The sequence below is a fragment of the Grus americana genome, chromosome 7 (genome assembly GCF_028858705.1).
Source record: "Grus americana isolate bGruAme1 chromosome 7, bGruAme1.mat, whole genome shotgun sequence".
Taxonomy (NCBI): Eukaryota; Metazoa; Chordata; class Aves; order Gruiformes; family Gruidae; genus Grus; species Grus americana.
In genome coordinates, this window is record NC_072858.1 from 18,583,112 (window position 1) to 18,604,232 (window position 21,121).

Here is a 21,121-nt window from a genome sequence, read left to right on the forward strand (position 1 = left end):
GATAAGCAGAAATGAAGCTGGAAAAAATCGATACTAGTCCACTTTTAATGCTTACAAAATTACATAAAATTAAATGTGTTGCTGGTATTTTTACTGCTAGATGGATGAAAAATACATGCACATGCTAAGAGCTACCTCCAGCAGGTATAATGTGGTCTTAAAAATAGTTCTGATTTGAACACCGACTAAATGAAGAGATTTTCCATTTTTTTCTCAGTAACTTCTCAGTACCCTCAGGTCAATATGCTCACAAGTTTAACTCGTATGTTAAGGGATTTTCCTGCCTGTCAGTGGTGCAAATTCAACCTGATGTCTGGCTAACCAGCTGGATACTTTCCCTATGTTATCATCAAAAGTAAGTGTTCTTCAAGACAATTTAGACCTCTGTAGTACTTGAACATTTCATTGTCGTCCAAGTTTGTCTCCAGTGGTGCTTGTACAATCCCATTGTTTTACTGGCATGATAAACCCACGTTTACATCCCACAGAAGTCAATGGAATTTTATCAGATGGCCCCAGTATGCAAAGCAAGTTGTTTGTTCCTTCCCTTTGCACCAGACTACGGTGCAATATATCAGCCTTACAATCCTGTAGTGCTTGCACAGACAAAACCATGAAACCAGGCAGTGACAATTTGGCCTACCATCGCTTGCTGAACCGTTTTCTAAAGATGCTAATAACCTAATGGTCTTCTGTTTTGCATCTCTTTACACAGGTTGTTTACATCCAACACTTTTGATGTTATTAGTGATGATGCTTTCATGGGCCTTCCTCATCTAGAATATTTGTGAGTGGACAAAAGTATATTTCCTGGCATTATTGAATAGAGTGGGTGGGCTTCCGAGTTCCAGGCATTGCTTTGACCAGAATGACTTTACGACCCGTTACAGGTTCATAGAGAACAACAGCATTAAGTCAATTTCAAGAAATACTTTCAGAGGACTGAAATCTTTAATTCACCTGTAAGTAAAGTGGTTGAATATATTGCTTGGTATATTTAATATGGTAACTGAACCACTGTGGTGTTTAATTTTGCATTTTGGTATATAGCTGTTCACATTTGTTTAAGCAGCATTTATAGTAATTTAATTAGAATGTTAATCTTTGTGTTTCCACCAAAGACTTCCAAACTGTGGCATGTGCAGAAGACCGAGACCCAGACAGCTTCCAAGCAGGACATGTTTGGCAGTAGCTCCCCAACTTTCTCTGCTCAGAGCACTGGGGACTGTGCACGTAGGAGCAGGGAGAAAGCAGGATGGGTCGGGAAGCTTGGCACTGACAAGGCGAGTCCCAGTTTGGGACTTGGAGAGGTGGAAGGTAGGAGCTGTGGTTGGTGCTGGGCTGCCACGCTGGTGAGAGGCTGAGGGGTAGACACACACTTCTGCCCAGGTACCCCAGTCTGGCGTGGATCCAGGAGAATATTACAGCCATTCCTGGGACCAGCCATCGCTGCCTGTACCCATGTCCACTTCAGCCAGTACCCCTACCCAGCAGAATCTGACCAAATCAAATTTGAAAATTCCCACCCCAAACGATTTTAAATAGAAGAGTTGCAACAAGACACACCTATTACTACTTACCGATCCACTTCTTCCACTTAACTGTAGGGCATATCAGCCTTTAGACTTCGACGGGATCGGCTTCGAAGCCCTGCATTGCACCCTGTCCTCTCCTGCACGCAAGCCAGAGCATCCCACAGTCAGGATCTGCCACTCACTGACACCGGGGGCTGCTTAACATTCCTCATGTTGCTGCTCAGCCCTTCGGCTATCCTGGAAACACGGCCGGACCCTTGCCCTCTGACATGCTGCAGCCCCCTCGCTGCATTAGCCGAGAGGGGAGATTAGTCAAAGGCACTCTGACTGCTAATGTGGCCGTCAGGAGCACGAAATGCCCCCGCTTCCCATGCTCACACCAGCGGAGGCATTTCTCACGCTGTGCTCAGCAGTTGAAACGCACGCTGGCAACAAATAACCTGTAACATGTCACTGCGATCGCAAGAGTAGCATCCTCATGCTCTGAGCTAGCACGACAGGTTTTGGACAGGCTTTTGTCTCTTATCTTAAATCAAATTTATTTTATTATAATTTTATTATTTTATGTATTAAAATTTTATTTAAGCAAGCGATACATTTATTGAAAGTACAATATGTACTGTAAAAAAACATAAAAATTACAAAAATACTGTAAGAGAAGGAGGCTAAAACATCTGGGGCATGTCTGACATGGGTGTATACCCAGCTCTGAGCATTTGCATTCTGAAGCATATATCTTGGGGTGTGTGTCATAGGCAGGGGAGTGGATTCCGACCTCTTGGCCTTAACTTAATAACCTCCAAGAGGGTTTTGAAACAGGTCATTTAACATTTTCTTTCATATATTTTGACACAGGAGAGAAAGCAAAGGGTCCATTTTAAATAGTGCATAAAGATAATAGTTGAACTGCATTTCACCACATCCTTTACCACATAGTAAACGTACCATAAACCACTTTACTCTTCCCTTTTTGGTCAGAACAGACAAGACTCACAGCTGGCTGAAACCGAGCCTACTGTGACTACTCGTGTGTATAGAGTTACTTAAAGAATGGCTCTAGGCCTGTGGAAGAGCAAAGAGAGAGGAGAGGGAAAAAGGCTTATAAACAGGCTGTGCACATCCCATAAAAATCCACATTAGAGGTATAGGCATAATGATGGTATTGTTAGAAAAGGCAGATAACTGGATAAGGCTGGTAACTGGGACCCTATCTTCAAAATAGTTATGCACATGAATAGCTTTATATTCGCAAATGGGTCCAGTACATTATTTATCATATTCATTTACTTATTTAGTAGCTGTTGCTGCCAGTGAGCAAATTGCTTCTCTAACACAGAGGAAGGCACAGTTTTGTGTCCACAGAGCATACAGTCCAAGAGTAACATCTTGTCTTGCCTGTTTCTGGGGATGCTTCAGCAGTTTCATAAGAGAAAACATATGCAAAAGATAGAAACACATTGAGGAGCCACTGCAGTTTGCATGTGGTTGCATGCACATTTTTGGGACATAGATCTGTGCATCATGCTGCTATTGTGCATGGAGCGCTATTCATGAGGACAATGAGAAATTTGCAGAAAATAACTGCAAAGGCAGGTCCATTAACCACAGAATGTGACTAGTTTAATCTGCTTGCAGAACCACTCCCCACCCTTTGGGGAAAATTGCACATACACGTTAAGAATAATCATTTGGTGCCCTGAGGCATTTCTCATTTAAGAAACAGGAGAGTACTTGTGTACAGAAAATATATTAAAAAGAATCATAGTAAATAAGCATACAAATGAGTTCCATGAAGTTAGAGGAGGAGATGAACTTTGTTCTATTTATTCTGTTCACGTTCTTTTCACAACGTAACTTTTACAATGCAGTAAGCTATCCAAACATTTGTAGTTTTATAATGCAATTAACTTTGATAATTACTATGTGTCCTTATTGTAAAATAGAGCCATCTAGTATTTATTGTTATGCAACACTATTCGCGTTCTGCTCAGAGCAGATTTAAGAAAAGGAAAATTAAAGACAAATAGCATTTTTTTACTAATTTACTAATTTAATGTCAAAATCTTACAGTTAGGATTGGAAAATAATTTCTATTCACGATATATAATTTTGATTGTATTTCTTTCAGAACTGTGACCATAAGTCTGCATGTTTGACTGCATGTTTGATTCAACCTTTACTCTCTTATTATAAACCAAACACCACGTACAGCACCATCTAGGAAAGACAGTGTTTTCTAATAAATAAGTGTGCTTTTAGCAGTGGAGTATAAAATACATAATTTTCATCCAAAAATTGGCAAATGCTTAAAACTTGTGTAATTTTTTCTGTCAATCATATTCCCACAGCAGCGGCGAACCACTGGTACTTCCAAGCACATCATCCTTTCAGTTTGCTAGGTTGTAAAGAATATATAGGCATTAAACCTACCTCAGCTTGCAAGTCTACTTAGCTTTGCCCATGTGAGTTACTTACCTGACTTTTACAGAATTGCTGTGGAGTGTAAAATTAAGTACAAGTGAAACACGTGATACATACACCAGACAATGTTAAAATGAGATGTACTTTGCAAGCAGTGAAGTCAGAACAGACTAATGGCATCATTCCATATTTACTATTCCTGATAAGGCAAACAATTTTAAATGAGGCAGCAGACCTAGTACGTCCACGCCTGTTCTCGAATTTAAGTATATGCCTAAGTGGCTTTGCTTGGCTGGAGAAATTGTAGTTAATTAATAACTTTTATGTTTACAAGCGAAAACAGAAGAGGTTCTAAGTCTTACTAGCTACAGATTCTAATTGGGATCATAAACTAGAATGATTTCTTTTCATTTTAATTTCTTCTCATAAGTAATAAATAATGTTGTTAATCAAAAGAGGTGTGAGGTGTAAGCTATACCCTACAACATTATTCTTTTCCTGTCATGCCCTCAGTGACATCTTGGAGAACCCAGACCTTTGGTGGACTCACACAGATGTGTCTGAAATGTAATATATTGCTTGTTCAAAGCCTGCTCACATTTCCTCGTCACTTTTACTAGATAGAATACTCACTGAATTTAAACGAGTTTTCCCAACATTAAATATTGGGAATTGACGGCAGTTTATTGCTGGTCTCATACACACGTACTCACGCATACGCACATATTCCAGGAAAGAAATTCATGTTGATCAGCAATTTCTTGTCTATTACTGCATATTTCCAAAAACTACAAGCTAAGCCTAAGTCCAGCGGAATGAATTAAGATTTTGCTTCAGGAAGAGATACAAGAAAGTGGGGGAATTGCAGTAATATGAACACCATGTCTTGGTATCTCATAAGGAAAACATTAGTAGATCCAGTCATGACTAATTGTTTTAAAATAATGGTGTTGGCAAAACACCAGAGGTGATTACACTTTTTACCCTGCTAATTGAAGTATTGTAAATGTTGCAAGGCTGCTGAAGAGTCAGAAAGCAGAAGGAGGCATGGCATTTTAGTGGGTGAAAGAGTCACAAAGTAAATGGGCTCTCCTTAAAAGCAATCTTTTAGAACTAAGTGCTGGAGAATACCAGGGTTCTTTAAGAAAAAAAACCCACACAGTATTACACCTTGCAAAAATGTGTAATTTTGTGAACTAGCACTGATACTGAAGTGTCTTTTTTTCCAGGAGTCTCGCAAATAATAATCTCCAATCGCTTCCAAAAGACATATTCAAAGGCTTGGATTCTTTAACAAATGTGTAAGAAAGCAATTAATTAATCTATTAATTATACTAAAAATATAAAGAGATGATTTTAGAGGACATTCTGAGTAACGATTCAAACCAATAGCCAGTAAATGGAATCTTATTACTGGGTAGAGACTAGCCAATATGGGTAGGCTTGGGTTTCGTCTACTGATGTTGATAATTTGCTTTAGTTTTGACTGTTCCACCAGTTATGAAGATAAGTAATATTGTTAGTAGTTATGTAAGAGAGCTGCATGTTCATTAAGACTTAGTGAATAAAAAGGAAGTATCCTTAGGAATGCATGAGAGAGCATGACATGAGGGGAGGGTGGAAGATATTTAATGGAGTAACATTTCTGTATGCAAATAATTTCTGGGAAGGCTATCTTTTATCACAAAAGCACGTGTTTTAGTAAGTACCATATCCCATACTAAATCTAACTGCAACCAAACCAAAACATGAACTTGTTTAAATATGTAACTTAAATACCAGTAAAAATACGAAATACAGATGAACAGATAAATCCTATAGTTTCTTCACTGAACTATGTCCTGTTTACAACACACTAAATTCTGGTTCACCTGATTTGGGATAATGAGCACAGAACAAGCTTTCCCTGCTCCCTGTATTAGCAAGGTAGGCTGAATTCATAGTGTAGAGCCACAGCGGTAAGTTGTGGAGATGGTCGGCATATCTGGTAGCGTTACTTGGCATGACTGATCATGGCCAGGTGGTTACACAGTCTGGTCCTGGCACTTGCCTGTTCCTGTACATACGATCTGAAATCTGACTGAAGACAGCTGTAAAAGTCTTAAACAGAACTCCTTTGCTTGTGTCTTCTAAAGCCCTAAATGAGTATATCTACAGGAGACAGCAAATACTGACTGGCTGACCACCAGGTTACATTAATTCCGGTTCTGTAATCTAGAATGGTTTTATTGAGAAAGGCTAATCCGAAAGAAACAACCTCCCAAAATATGGGGCTGACAGTTTGGTAGGCTTTTGTGTACCTGTAAACTTGGGGAAATCAACAAAAATTTCCTACTGATTATCAAGTTAAGTTCTCCTTGATTTCCTTAACAGAATTAAATCAGTGTGGGTTCTGGTATGTAGACTTAACTATGGGTCAGGACAAATTAAGCCAGGAAGGCATCAGTTGAGAATAAGCAAGAGGACACATATTTAACAAGAGCCCGGTTTATTGTTGTCCTGCAAGGAGGAATACATCATCTGACTACTTATTTTCAATGCATGATTTATTTGTTGTAGGGATCTTAGAGGCAATGCATTTAATTGTGACTGCAAACTGAAGTGGTTAGTGGAGTGGCTGGGCAGCACCAACGCAACAGTTGAAGACATTTACTGTGAAAGCCCACCAGAATATAAGAAGCGCAAAATCAATAGCCTCTCTCCGAAAGAATTTGATTGCATTATTACAGGTAATGTACTTCAAATTATTTAATCTTGTTAAAGTCAAAGCTATATATTTTTTTATTCTAGGGTCCATTTTTGCAGGAAGTCTGCATACTGGATGGAACCTCCACTAAAATCAGTAGGAATTCTGTGCAGGTGTAAGTCTGACATGCAGATCACTTGGGAGTGGGGTCTTATATTGCAGCCTCTACTCAGACTTTAATATGCTATATAAGGATTTGGAGAACTGGGACATAAACCAGCACCTCTTTTAATTGAAAAAGATTGAAAAACAAGTTGCAGTGCTCCTTTATCAACAGGAAAATTTGACTAGTGATGAAATACTGTAATTTGTAATAAATTGGTATCTGTTAAGCAGATTTTTTTTCAGTACAGTATGGAAAGTATCTCTGTAATTATCATATGTTGTGTGCACTTTTGCAGAATTTGAAGTTTATCAGTCCCTGCCATACCAATCTCTGTCAGTAGATACTTTCTCATACATGAATGATGAACATGTGGTTATTGCTCAGCCTTTTACTGGAAAATGCATCTTTCTTGAATGGGACCATGTAGAAGTGATGTTCAGGAATTACGACAACATTACAGGTATGAACACCGCTCGACAAACAGCATTACAACAGCTGATCCAAAAAGTGGCGCTAACCCTGTCTTTTACTTTTGTTTTTATAGGTACTTCAACTGTTGTGTGTAAACCTATAGTTATTGAGAGTCAGCTGTATGTCATTGTCGCGCAGCTGTTTGGAGGCTCCCACATATATAAAAGAGATATTTTTGCTAATAAGTTTATAAAAATTCAAGATATTGAAATCCTTAAAATCCGAAAACCCAATGACATTGAAACTTTCAGGATTGCTGAAGACTGGTATTTTGTTGTTGCAGACAGTTCAAAAGCTGGTTTCACCACGGTTTACAAATGGAATGGGAATGGATTTTATTCCCATCAGTCTCTGCACGCCTGGTACAGAGATACTGATGTGGAGTATCTTGAAATATCCGGCAAACCACATTTAATTCTGTCAAGTAGTTCCCAAAGACCTGTAATATATCAATGGAACAAAGGAACAAATGAATTTGTTAAGCGTTTTGATATCCAAGATATGGAAGATGCATATGCAGTGAAACATTTCAAAGTGAAAGAGGATGTATACATTTGCTTAACAAGATTTATTGGGGACTCTAAAGTAATGAAATGGGGTGGTTCAGCATTTCTGGATTTACAAAGGATGCCATCCCGAGGGTCAATGGTATTCCAACCGCTTCAGATAAGTAATTATCAGTATGCCATTCTTGGAAGTGATTATTCTTTCACTCAAGTCTATTATTGGGATGTTGAAAAGGCAAAATTTGTGAAGTTTCAAGAATTAAACATACAGGCACCAAGATCTTTCATACATGTCTCCATCGATAAACGAGATTTTCTCTTTGCTTCAAGTTTTAAGGGAACTACATTGATTTATAAACATGTCATAGTTGACTTAAGCGCATGACACTCATAATTCTGAGATTACATCAGACTTTCTACCATAAGTGGACAAAATGAACTAAATGCATGATGACTCTCTTATCTTACTTCCAAATGAATGCCTTTAAAAGTTGAGATTGCTAGAACAAAGTATTACTAGTATCTTCATCTTTAATTGTCAAGTCTAGTGGTGTTGGAAGTTGCATTTTTTAACAAAAAGAAATTAAATTAACTGTTCTTTGCATCCACAGTATGTAAATATGTGTGCAACTGCATCTGTTGCTATAAAGAATATTAAGATGTACTTTTCCATTTATTTATTCACCTGTTTGAAACAACTGCCAAATAAAATGTTTACATTTTGTGTCTTTCACATTCCAAATATTATTTGCAGGTGATACTTTTTATTTGTGTATATATTATACACATATAAAATAAACCCAAGAAGGCATATTGCCCAATGCAGTGTTGTACTGCATGGAAAATGCACAATAGCAAAGATCGGGTGGGTTTTACATATAACCAGAAGTTCTTGATAAAAGTACAGCATGGAACCCCAGTTCTCTAAATGATCACTTGGACATATCCTTGCATTTGTGTGAAGCGTCACTGATTTAAACAGGATTCCACCCAGAAAAAAAGGGTTCAGTTACACAGGTCAGGTTGTGGGATGGAAGGGTCAATTATATACATCCAGTTGTAGGATGGGGCTTTGTACTGTGTATGGTTGGAAGTACCTGATTTAAAAAAAAAAACCACAAATCAACAAAATAAAAGCTGATGTAAAGGTCTGTCTTTCTCCACCTCATGCTGAAGCAGCACAAAACAAATGGCTGGTATGACACCAGGGCTAGAGGTACAGCTTATTTCTCAGCTAGCATCATTTCTGTATCTGAACTGTCACACATCACTTGCATTAATTCTGTGTATCCCTGACAAGTCTTTCCACTGTAACTGTAATTATTTAATCTTCAATGAATTTATTAATTATTTGAATGAAGTTAGTGAATGTGAAGTCGTTTTATTCCACTGTCCTGCAATGAAGTTGAGTAAGAGATACTTCTGAAATTCAGGGAACTTTGTGGCAGGCCAAATTCAGCTGGTGTAGCATACACAACTCCAGGGAAGCTACCTAGATCTGTTAAATTATGCCAAGCCTGAATTTCTCATGAAAATCTATTACAAACTCAAAATTAAATAGTCTTTTGTTTACATACATCTAGTGCATCACTTAGGAGAAACCACTACTGCTGCTGAAGATCATTTGGTGCAGCTCAGGAAGAGCGCTCTAGTTGATTTTAGACACCTTTGTACTTGAAGTTATCAAGCCTTGTGCTTCAGTGCCATCTTTAAAATATGCACATGAATATTGTAATGTTTATACACATTTCTAACATTCACAGGCATTGGTTGGCAAATAAGACTTATCATACTATGCATGCCAGCTAATCACACAAGCTGATTGATGATTGAGACCCCAAAAAAGCAAAGCAGCTTCAGCCTCAGTCATTTTTCCTTTGTTTACGGTGCTGCTGAGAGCAACTGTTAGTACAGCAGAAAAATAATCATTAAGAAAAAAGACATACAATGTATATTTTAAGAAGCCAATCTGAAACAGTATTCTTCTGTAATAAAGAATAGAGTTTTTTATATTAAATGTTGTTTGAAAACAAAAATCCCATGTGAACAATGCTACTCTATTAAGTTAATTTTTCTGATGCCTTTTTATCCATAGCTGCCTATGCCCAGGTCAGTATTTGGCTTAATAATTACCTATTCCATAAATACTTACAGAGTGATTAGAAAGATTTTAAACTATGTTTCACAGTTAAAACCTCCAATTTTTTCCTTAACAAATATATTTTCAAAAATCATCTTGATAAATCACCACTCGCTTGACAGGTTTCCTTAGTTTTCATATGAGCATGATTTCAAACCCCAGGTGAACTCAAATAGTCTCTTGTATTATTTCTCAGTGTTGGCTGCACAACTGTGATTGTCAACTCAGTTTGTCCATCTCTTCTTCAATCCACCTCGCATGGCCAAGGAATGATGTGAAAAGTCATGAACTGGTCTCTAACCGACCAGCAAATAATGAAGTGTTTTCTACTTCATCTTGACTTTTGTTTCAGTCTTTTACTTAAGGTCCTATTGAATTACACGCACTGATTTTGATCTGATTTCTCCCATTATACTTGCCTACATGCACTCTCTATCAAATTATATAAATAATGGCTACGTATCCTTCTCATTAGGGACGTATTAGGGACATCTCGCTGAGTTTAAGTGGAGTTGGATAACCTTGCTAATCTGCTACCAACATTAATTTACAAACACTCTACCTCAATATATTGCCTCACAATTGTACCTTGAGAAGGTTGTGTTTCATGGAATTATATTTCAGAGCCAGCCAGCTACATGCACTATGCTATAGCAGTGCTATGATTGTTTTCCTGAGTTAATTTATTCTGAAATAATATGACAGACTTGTAGGAATTCACTGTTACTCCTGGGGTTAAAGGACGAGTTTAAAAGCCTGCAAGGGTGTGAGTCACTACAATTTTACATTCACAATACCTGTAAAACTAGCCATGGTACAGTACAGGGTGATAAGGGATTAAATTGCTAGAGTATGCAACTGTGTTATCAGTTTGGTTGTTCCTTCAGGAAATTTTACCTGTAGTCAAGTAGTAATGATTTGGGAAGTTCTTAATGCCTACACGACTTTTGGAAGGTCAACTGATCACTTATAAAATGCTGACTCTGTTCTCTTTTGAAAATCCCTGTCTCTAAGTCAATTTATGTCAGGTGGATTTTCACAGGGACTACAGCTGGTTTCTTATTGTGTACGTATAGCATTTCATTGCACCACATAAGAAATTGGGGTATTTTTAGAACAGAACTCATAATCCTTAACGTAGAAGAGCGTAAAGGCTCATTAGGTGGCTCCCTATGCTCTTCCTAATTTCAGAGACTGGGCACATTAACAGCTCCTCTGAGCATAAGGCCATATTCCGTCCTGGCTCTCTGCTCAGTATTCCTTCTGGTAGCAATGGAAGTCCCAGGCAAAAACTAAAACAGGACCTTTTATCATACAGACATTGACACTTTTCCTAAATGCTGTTTAAAAAAAATCCATTTCTTTCAGCAAAGTCTATGCTACTTGCGGCTGACTGGTTGTCTTCTGTGGTTGTAATGGATTTTCTAAACTCCCTAATCGTTTTGTTTATGACTGACAGAGTATGTAAACTACTAAAACTATTACAGAAGACAATATTGAAGGTTATTAATGGATACTGCTGATCCTTGATGCTGCTTAGTCACGTTAATGTCTAAGACAGAAAAAGCTGTTAATGGAATTGTATTGTATTCCTACAACTATTTCATTATATTTTTAATGGAGCACAAATATAAAAGAATATACACCTCTGCTCTGGAAGGGATATATAAAATACATTCAGAATACCTGATATTACACCATGTGTAGGTTTTTTTTCCTTGTCTGTTGTAATGTCTAGGACTTGCAGGGTTTTGTTTCTACTTATTTTCCATTGAAAAAATATTCCAAAATGCACTGTTCCTACTAAGAAGAAAATTCAGTAAGGAAAATCTCATTCTGTAAGGTAACAAAACAAACAGAAATAGGGACAAACTCTATTATTGGTTTGGAGTTGCATTTTAATTATAACTTCTCTTAATTCTCTTATTTTTATTTTTTAACTTTGAAGGAGTGATAGCCATTCAAAGTATACTTGAGGATGGGAAACAATTATTAGCATAGTTAATAATATGTGTGATATGCTTTGATATGCTTTAGTGGGAAGCTAAATGTCTAACAGTTGCATTTATGTATATGAGCATTACAATATATTGTGTTAGTATTCAATGGAAAATAAAGAATATTTAAACCATAGAAGTAACAAACAGTCCTTAGACTGTTGATGAATACCACTTGTAATAGCACCAAGAGAAAGCAGAGAAGTCAGCATGCCCAAAATGTTACAACTAGGGACAGGACATAAACCCACAGCAAGGCTCAAGAGTCCGGGATTCTTCCCTTTCAAGGAAATATTTTCCTTACCATGAAACACATAATGTGTTCCTCCTCAGCAGGGGCCCCTGCAAATCCAGGCGATCACCCCGTTCTTGCAAAATATAGCAAGAGGCTGGGCTTACAAACTTAACGCGCTACATGCATGATCTCAATTTGTGGCAATTTTTCCTTGTGACATCTCTCTGTTCCATCAATCTCAACAGCGGTGACACGATGGGGCGGTAAGCAGGCCATCGCCCACAGAAAGGGCCAGGGCCCTGCTGGGGCAGGACAGAAGTTAAGCCAGGTTCAGCAGATGGAAAATCCAAACCCAAACACTCAACGCACTCAGCTGTTAATGCCTCTCCCGCCACCTAGCAGGCTTTCTCTCTGATTTGTTAATACGCATTGCAAACACTTGCAGCTACCTTTCCTATGCCTGCAAGCCTTCTCCTCTCACACTTGCTGATCTGGAGACCTGAGCATAGCAGTAAAGCTGTGATTTAGACTCCTACTGATTAACATGGCTAAACACGTTTTGGTGGTCAGGAGCTAACCGATAAACGTTGAGGTCTCGGGGAGCTTGATTCCTCAAGACCGAGCTGCGGTACACTGCCTGACTTGCTGCTAATAGCAACTTTTGGCCATTACTGATGAGTCTGATTTCTAATGGCTGGTGTTACAGCCATGTCTTTGTTTATAGTTCACTTAAGCAAAGTGCTCAGGGGCCAACCTAACCCTATTCCTGTTCAGGAATTTTCCTGAAATGGAACTACAGCTACAAAGACCTCCAGTGTGCTCTACAGAAGTGGTGTTGTATTTGTGCTTTGAGACTTTGAATTTCTCCAATTAGTTATGCTACCGTAATACTTCTGTCTTCAATTTTATTACAATAGAAAGCAATTTGCCCCTGAATATGCATATTTATATTCATATAATTGTTTATTTATTCTCCAAATAAACTGAAGTGCACGATAGCAATAATTATGTTACTGTTCCAAATCTCCCATTCATCAAATCAATTTTTGAATTCTCAAAAGTTGTTTTCAACTCAGCCTTACTTTATGCTTCCTACTGAATTATTTCAACTGAAAAAGGACTTTCTGACCCATTCTCACTTCCTGTTCGAAGGCCTGGATAGCGACAGAAGTATGTTAGCAAGTTGTCAACCTGCCCAGATGGTGAATATCCAAGAATGCTGAAAGAGCTTCAGAATAAACAGGCTGATCTGCTAAGAAAACACAGTCCTTCATTAAAAACCATTTATGTGCAAAAGAACTGGAAGTAACAAATATCGTTTCTATTTTTATAAAAAGTTCATGGGATAATCAGTGGAGTTTCAGACCAGTGAGATCCGCATTTCTATCTGGTTGAATATCTGAAATGGTAATCGAAAATGAGAGTGTCAAGTTTCAGGAGAAAGTAGGTAACTCAGCAAGTGGGACAGGCTGACTAGTGAAGTTCAGGGTCCAGAAATGCAAAATATTATACATAGGAAAGAAATCCTGACAAGGTTTAAAATTAGTGCTAAAGAAAGGCAACTTGACATTGTTGTGAACAACTCAGCAAGCCACTGATCTCAACATACAGCTACAGGAAAAAGCAAATAATGTCACAACATGTGCAGGACAGTAGGGAGAACACGACACTATGTGTTATGGCAAATCAGTGCTGTTGCCTTATCCGAGATACTGCATGCGGTACTAATGCAGCCATCTCAAAAAACACACTGCAGAATGTTTAAAGACTCAGAGAAATGTGGTAAAACTCATTGAAAGTGCGGAACAAGATAACATTTGACTTGAGCAAACACCAAGCCATAAACCAAAATCCTTCCCCCTCCCAAATGAAACTGTGGCATTCATTGCGATAGGCAGTTGTTGAGAATAAGAACATGGCATTCAGAGAACAGTCAAACATGGACAAATTACATAAAAATTGTATTTCTCTTTTTTTTTAGTACTTAAAATAATTTCTAATCATTAGGGAAGAGGAGGTTCTTTGCACTTCTGTCCGAAGCATCCGGCTGTAGCCATTTTGGACAAGAGGACAGCCAAACAGCTGGATAATGAATGTGCTCCAGTGTGGCATTTCCTATTTTCAGTCCTTGAGACACACTGCTCAGAAATTACCTCAACTTTGTTGCTGAGATTCACAAAATAAAATATCTAAGATGTACACATGAATTTGCGGTTCAGAAGCGCTTACAATACTGAGGATAGGAACACTGAAAAACTCTGGAAGATAACCGGCAACATATATTTGGAGGATGTCAACAAATAGAAAATTTTAGCAAACTATTTGCAAGCACTTGAAAATGTAATTGCACAACTTTGGCTGGCTTCAGCTATGTAAGTCCTGACAGACACAGACTCCCTTGGGAAGAACAGCTCTCAGCTTTTTTTTTATAAGCTTATTATTAAGAGTTGAATATTAGAGCTGTAGAAATATTATTTGCAAAGTACCTCATGATTAACCAGGTAATAGCATTGTCCTGTGAGGGAGTAATTTCTAAAATACAAGAACAGATCACCAGTTTTGGAAAAATAAAACAAACAAAGAAATAAACAACCCCAAATTTCACAATTTCTGAATAACTGTGAAATTTGAAAACCCTATCCTGCTCCACTTTGTCCTCCATATACAAAAACATAATGATACTCCCCGTTCAGGAAAACCAGCAGAGTGCAAAACAAAGGAAGAAAAAAGACAAAGCTGGAACAGAAACAATAGTTTGTGGTCAGGAAATTTGGTTGGTTTTGGAAAGCTTAATTGCACCTGTGAATGTCTAAATTTTCTGATATACAGAACATTACTGAAAAGAGAACATCCTTTTAATGTTTACATTTGAAGGCATTAGCTACCTGGATTATAAACTGCAAACACCAGAGAAAATCCACTGCTTTTAAATAATCCATATGTGCTGGCATTAGTCCTGTCTTAAACCCCAGCTCTAACTTGTCCTTAGCATTATTTAAGACAACAATAACTCCTTCAAACTAAACTCGCTTCAAGGCTGAGACCAAGAAAAATATCCGGTACAGCAGCCGCTAGGAAAGCTCTCCCTTTCTATACAGGGTTCTGGAGTACATCAAACTGCAACAGCAGTACGATAATCATATTGTATTAGCTTGAAGCAAATAGGAAATTAATGTTTGTTCCAGAATTACAACTCATTTCAGAATTTCTGTAAAGTTATTTTGAAAGCAGTGCCACTATCAAAGGATCTAAAAAAAAAAGGCAGCTAATTTCGACTGCTTCTCAGAAAATCCTACTATTGAGGTGGTTGTGACTGTCATCTAAAAGTATGCGTACATGTAACGAGGTAAAATTGCAAAATAATCAGTTAATTCATGACACGAACCGTGAAGTGCGCCTGGCAAGACTATTACAAACAAACTCTGCTACAGTGCTATCCCTGTATACAACCAGAGCTCTCTCAAGCCAGTAAATTGCAAAGATGTTTCCCTGAGAGTGCCCTGTAGCCCTCCTCGTGCCTGCGCAAGGAGCAGGCAGCCGAGAAGCTGCCCTTGGAGGAAGCGAACAAGCTCCACGTGTGCCTCAACAGCGACAATTTCCTGGAAGCACAGCCACAGACCGGAGGCACTCTTCCCAGAGACAGGGACAACTCAGCAGGGTCTTGAGGATGCCAGCTCTTGCATTTCGGAACATTCCCAGTTTTGCTGGTATTTCAGAGGCAGTAATCAGCTTGCGTGTGTCATCAAACCCAAGCTCACTTACCGTCCACTTGCTGGGGAGCCAGGAACAGATTGCAGAGATCAGCACACTCTGCAAAAGCTCGGTCAGCCCATTCCTGAGGGGCTGCCACACTGGCACTGTTAGCAGGACCTGAGCTAGCTGAGGTTACGGGGACATAAAAATAACCATTCCGAGTTACACCAGGGTTCATGCGCTCCAACGTCCTGCCTACTTGGCCAGAAGCAGTGGTTACTTAAAAAAAAAAAAAAAATACAGCATGATGATTTCCCAGGATACCCTCTCAGCCTCCAGCAAGGAAGGAAAAGAAACCATGCTTCCTCCCCTACAGAAGTACTCTTGTGGACAGCAAAACGCATAGAATCAGGACATTCTGCATGCATGGCAGCAGCAGGGGTTTTTCTACAATGAGGAATGCCGTTCTGCATTGCAGCTCCTGGAGGTAATGAAGGAGCACTGACTTCACTTAAAAAATAATAAAAGCAAGAAGAATCTCACCTATATCTGTGGCTCTGACAAATGGAAAGGGTTTTAAAACCTGTGTTGCAAGGTCTTCCTGCCATCACAACAGTTAGGGTTGCATTTCAGACCACTCTCCTTTGAACATACTCATACAAGCAAACGGAGAGGAGCAGACATTGCGCTAGCATGTTAGAACAAGATGAGAGGTGCGCAGGCAGAATCATGTTAGTGTTTTATATCTATCATATGTTTATATAAATACAAAACATAAATGTTTTATATAAATAACATTCATATATAAAAATATATACGTATGATAGAGTTCTAATACACTAATTCTGATCCATCACCTGTGACAAGGTTATGTACATTGCATGTAATTTTTTTTCTGGGGAAAATTAGAAGCCAAGGAAGAATAATCTCCTTCAAGTAAGGCATAAATATGAATGCTTAATAATTCATAGGAGATGCGAGTAAGGAAGTTTCCCCCTTCCTGCCCTGCAGAGCAGCCCCAGGCAGATAGCTTACAGAATAGGAAATGTACTGTCTAAGTGCCAAGAAATGCAGCTGATTGAAATAGTTCCCTCTCCTTCCACAAAGATAAACTATACATGCAGTCATTCCTATTGCTGCAAAAAACCAGTTAAGGTGACAGTGAAAAAATACGATTGAACAAATTATCTTTTTTTAACAGCCACAAATGCCATTATAGAACAAAACAAAACATGTGAGCAATTTCCATTTTCCTCCACTCCTCCTCGGGAGCTCTAACACTCGATGGCACTCAAGGTGTACTTCTGCTATTTGATTTTTGTACTGTACTGCCTGCCAGAAAAGATATCTCTGGAAAATCACAATGAACTTTAAAGTTATATAATTTTTTTCTCTCCACAGTGCTGACTGTTATGAAGAAGGAAGAAAATACTTCCCCTTGTCTACTACCAATTCTCTGAGTAATTTAGAAGGAGCATGGCTTTCATGATTTCATTATTTCTATTCAAGCATGTTGCAGAATGGTAACTGATACCTGCTGCCTACTCCTGTGTTCTCTATTTATAGTTCAAAGAATATCTGCCCTTCCCTCTTCCAAGACCTTTGGCTTTGGTAGCTGTGTTGAAGAAGCTTGTATAGTAATCTCTGCTGTACGTAAGTGGCAATTTGCACTAAATAACAGGACAAGTTCCTAGGTGATTTTCAAGAACTCCTCCAAAGAAGAGGTGGAAAAAAACAAGTAAAGTTATCAAAATTTCCAAACATGATTTTTTGAAAGATCCAGAAATTGGGATGGATTTGGGAAATAATTTTAAATGAAAAAGATGCTGGAGGCTGAAAATGTCAAAACATTAAATTTAGGTATTTCCAAAATAAAAGACTTTATTTTGGAAGTAACTATATTTAAACAACTACCAGGAGGAGATGCTTATCAGAAGCACCTACCCAGGGCAATGCATACATAAATGCTAGCACGCTTATTTCTTCTCTTCTATATATCAAATGCCATCAACGTTTGGTGTTTTTTTCTGGATTCCTTGTTAATCTTTTTGGTTTTTTTCTTCACTGTGCATTTCTGTATGCACTGGATGATCTTACTCTTTATGAGTAAAAAGTTGTTCAAAGGGAACAGAGCTTTAGTTAGTTTTATAGCTAATCTCACAATGTTCTGCATTCCTAGCAATAGCACTGACACATCAGATCAGAAAGTACAGTAAGGGAAAGGGAACATGCCAAGGTTGCAAGCTCTTCACTGCTTAAATGGCCCCAATAAACAACTGAAAAAGGAATTACACAAACCACTTACAGTGGTTTGGCCTCTGGCAAACACATTTATGATCAATAAAACCAGTACTACCATTCATTTTCTTGTCTACCAGTGAGCTACTAAAGTTCACTCTATTGGTTCGCTTAGATGTTTATGTTCTTCAGTGGACACAAAATTATAAAGAAAGAAAGAGAAAGAATCAGATAGCCTTTTTATTAAGAGATTAAAATAAAAGATTTTTTTTTTTTTGTCCAAGATGTATTGGAATAACAGCCTTTTCCCTGTGCTTAAAGAGAACCAAAAAATGACATAGTATTTTTAACTTGAGGATCACCATCTAGATTTTCATAAATTCTTCAGAAGTTTATATGAAATACAAGAAAGAAAACACTAAGCTTACAGTGTTCAGTGTACATGGAAAACTATGTTTAATTTATCCCCTCCCATGAATACTAGCAACAGAGACTTGATTGCTTAGCCAGCAATGTAGTTAAGCCATCCAAGGATAGAAACAATGCTGCCTGACCTTTATGTGACCAAAATCAGCTAAGCAGCACACCTTTAATACTGGATTGAAAGCACACAAACAGTATAGAAGCAAAATTTTAATATTGTCCTGCTTATCCATTATTTTTCAGTTCTTCAGAAGTAAAAAAAAAGATCTTTCATTCTGAAAACCACCGAAGTTTTTTGTTACACATACTCCTTACTTCTACATGAATGTGCTTATTTCAATACTTTCAGTCTCCTGAACAGCAAGTGCTAATAGTGGAAACTGAAAAATGCAGTTAAAAAGAGCCCCAGAATCTCTCCATTATGTTGACCATAATTGCAGGATTCCCTGTGATGACAGTGTTCTAGCCTCTCTCCTATTGTTATACTACTATTCAGTACAACCACCAACTCAGAAGGAAGAAAACTGTGATACTCTGAACACACTCTTTGATGCAAGATTAAACACTTGCACAACTGTTGTATATATACTTTTTTATATATATATACACACAAGCAATTTGTGGTGATGGCAAAACTGAGTAGCATTCACCATCCACCTTATAGGGAAGCTGAAAAATACAGGTCTCTTCTAGCACATAAGATGGACATAAAACCCAGTAAGACATGCACCAGAATTTTGATGGACCAGCAGCAGCTCGTACGGACCACATCTTTTCTGGGCTGTGAGACTACAAGGGCTCGTTGATTTTATTTATTTATTTTTTTTTTTAAACTGTGAGGGTGACTGAACACTGGAGCACGTTGCCCAGGGAGGTAGTGCAGTCTCCATCCTTGGAGATATTCAAAACCCCAAGGGACACAATCCTGAACTCTAGCTGACCTGCTTTCAGCACGGTTTGGATTTGGACTAGCCAACCTGTCAAGGCACTAGATGTACCCACCAACCTCAGCTATTCTATGACTCCCAAACAACTCTGGGTTGACCAGAAGTTTGAAAGAATGACCAGGACAATGAAACTCCTTGGTGCTGCAATAATCATCTGTTTTATAGCATTCAGGTGCAGAGGTAAAATGTTATTACAATGCACTTAAAGAGTTGGATCCATTTCAGAAGCTGATAAAGTAATTCTTATCTATTTTTTGTTAAACTTTTTCAGAAGGAAAGGAAAAAATGCAAGTTTATTGTTTATTGTGTTACTTCCTTTGCAGTAGCCTATATTAGTTTTAATGGATTTATTGCTAGACAACTTAAATCCCAAATTAAGATCTTAAATGTGGTTTTACAGAATTAGCATTTTTACAGAATAAAAGCCATCAATACGGATTTCACTTTGGATATAAATCTTCTACTATTTTTATAGCTTAAGCAGTACATAACTGTGCTGGCACAGCTATGTTAAGATCAAACTGGGATAGATGTCACCAGGGTGTTCCGTGTGCTGTACCCAGGACTCCCGCCCGCTGTCTGCAGAGCCCTTCGTGCTGCCCTTAGGTGGGGCAAGGAAGGGCTAGTTCAGTTCCACGGCTCCCCGCTTTTATATTATTTAGTTCTCACTAAACCTCCAAGAGGCAGTGGTGTTTCAAAAAGCTTATTAGGATATCTCAGTGGTGGATAAAAGAAACGATATGGTAGTGGATAAAGTTCTTATAATCTCATAGAAAACTCCCACGGTTCTCCACAAAAATCAGATAATCGCTTTGTCATTTGTGCCTGTTTCTGCTAGAGTTTCTGAAAAGCCACTCTGAGGAGTCAGGGACAGCACTTGCAGGCAGGGAGGTGGAAACTGAACACCGAAGGATTCCTCACCAGGCGCACAGACCCAGCCAGACCAGTGACTTATTACAGTACTTTACTAAATACCTGTCAGGTCTGTATCTCAACCTACGATGGCTTGTTCATGGCATTTATAACTACCAAAACCGTCTGCCTAAATTCTGGACGAGGATGAGAATGTTCCTCCTTTGAAAAGAGTAACCCAAGAAAGCTCTCTGTGTGGGGAGTGGTGACTAGGCAGGAGAGGGTGGCTCCCTCTCTGCGCTTATGATACTGTGGAAACCAGACAAATGCCATTCTAGCTGGTGCTGCAGTTCAATTTTCAATGGTCAAATTGCCCAAGTTCTCTACAGCCTGACTTTGCGCTCAGGGAAGATACTGGAGGGGGTCCTTACTGCTCTGTTGTTGGTTGCAAGCTGGCAATGTGCTGGAGAAAGGAACAGCTGGTTCTGAGCACAGCATTACACAGACCAGGCTTAATACTTGAAAGGGCGACATAAAATACTGACCTGTCACATTTATGCAGCTACTTAATTTTCCGATCTAGGGCAGCGTGACTGCAAATTACATTTGCCTACTGGTTAGTTTGGCCAGCTGCAACTGCTCTGTCATTTTGGAAGAGCTCTCCTTACTCAGAGGAGAGGGTTGTACTTTACAAGCAGAACTTGGAAGCTCTCAAGCTGAGACAAACCTGGCAGTTTGACTAGGAGCAAACAGAACACTTCATGTATCTTGGCATAAACAAAGACTGCCCTGAGATGTTCCCTTTCAAAGC

At 38.6% G+C, this 21,121-nt stretch overlaps 1 protein-coding gene across 3 annotated transcripts in view; it reads left to right on the forward strand.

Moving 5' to 3' along the window:
• Positions 1-9,338, forward strand: part of LGI1 (leucine rich glioma inactivated 1) — a 32,494-nt gene extending 23,156 nt beyond the window's left edge. For all 3 annotated transcript variants that reach the window (XM_054831583.1, XM_054831584.1, XM_054831585.1), the window contains 6 exons: positions 716-787; positions 891-962; positions 5,186-5,257; positions 6,516-6,685; positions 7,104-7,268; positions 7,353-9,338. In XM_054831583.1, the coding sequence (XP_054687558.1) occupies positions 716-787; positions 891-962; positions 5,186-5,257; positions 6,516-6,685; positions 7,104-7,268; positions 7,353-8,170 (1,369 nt within the window). In that variant the 3' untranslated portion in view covers positions 8,171-9,338. The remainder of the gene's footprint in view (positions 1-715; positions 788-890; positions 963-5,185; positions 5,258-6,515; positions 6,686-7,103; positions 7,269-7,352) is intronic.
• The last annotated feature ends 11,783 nt before the right edge of the window (positions 9,339-21,121 follow it).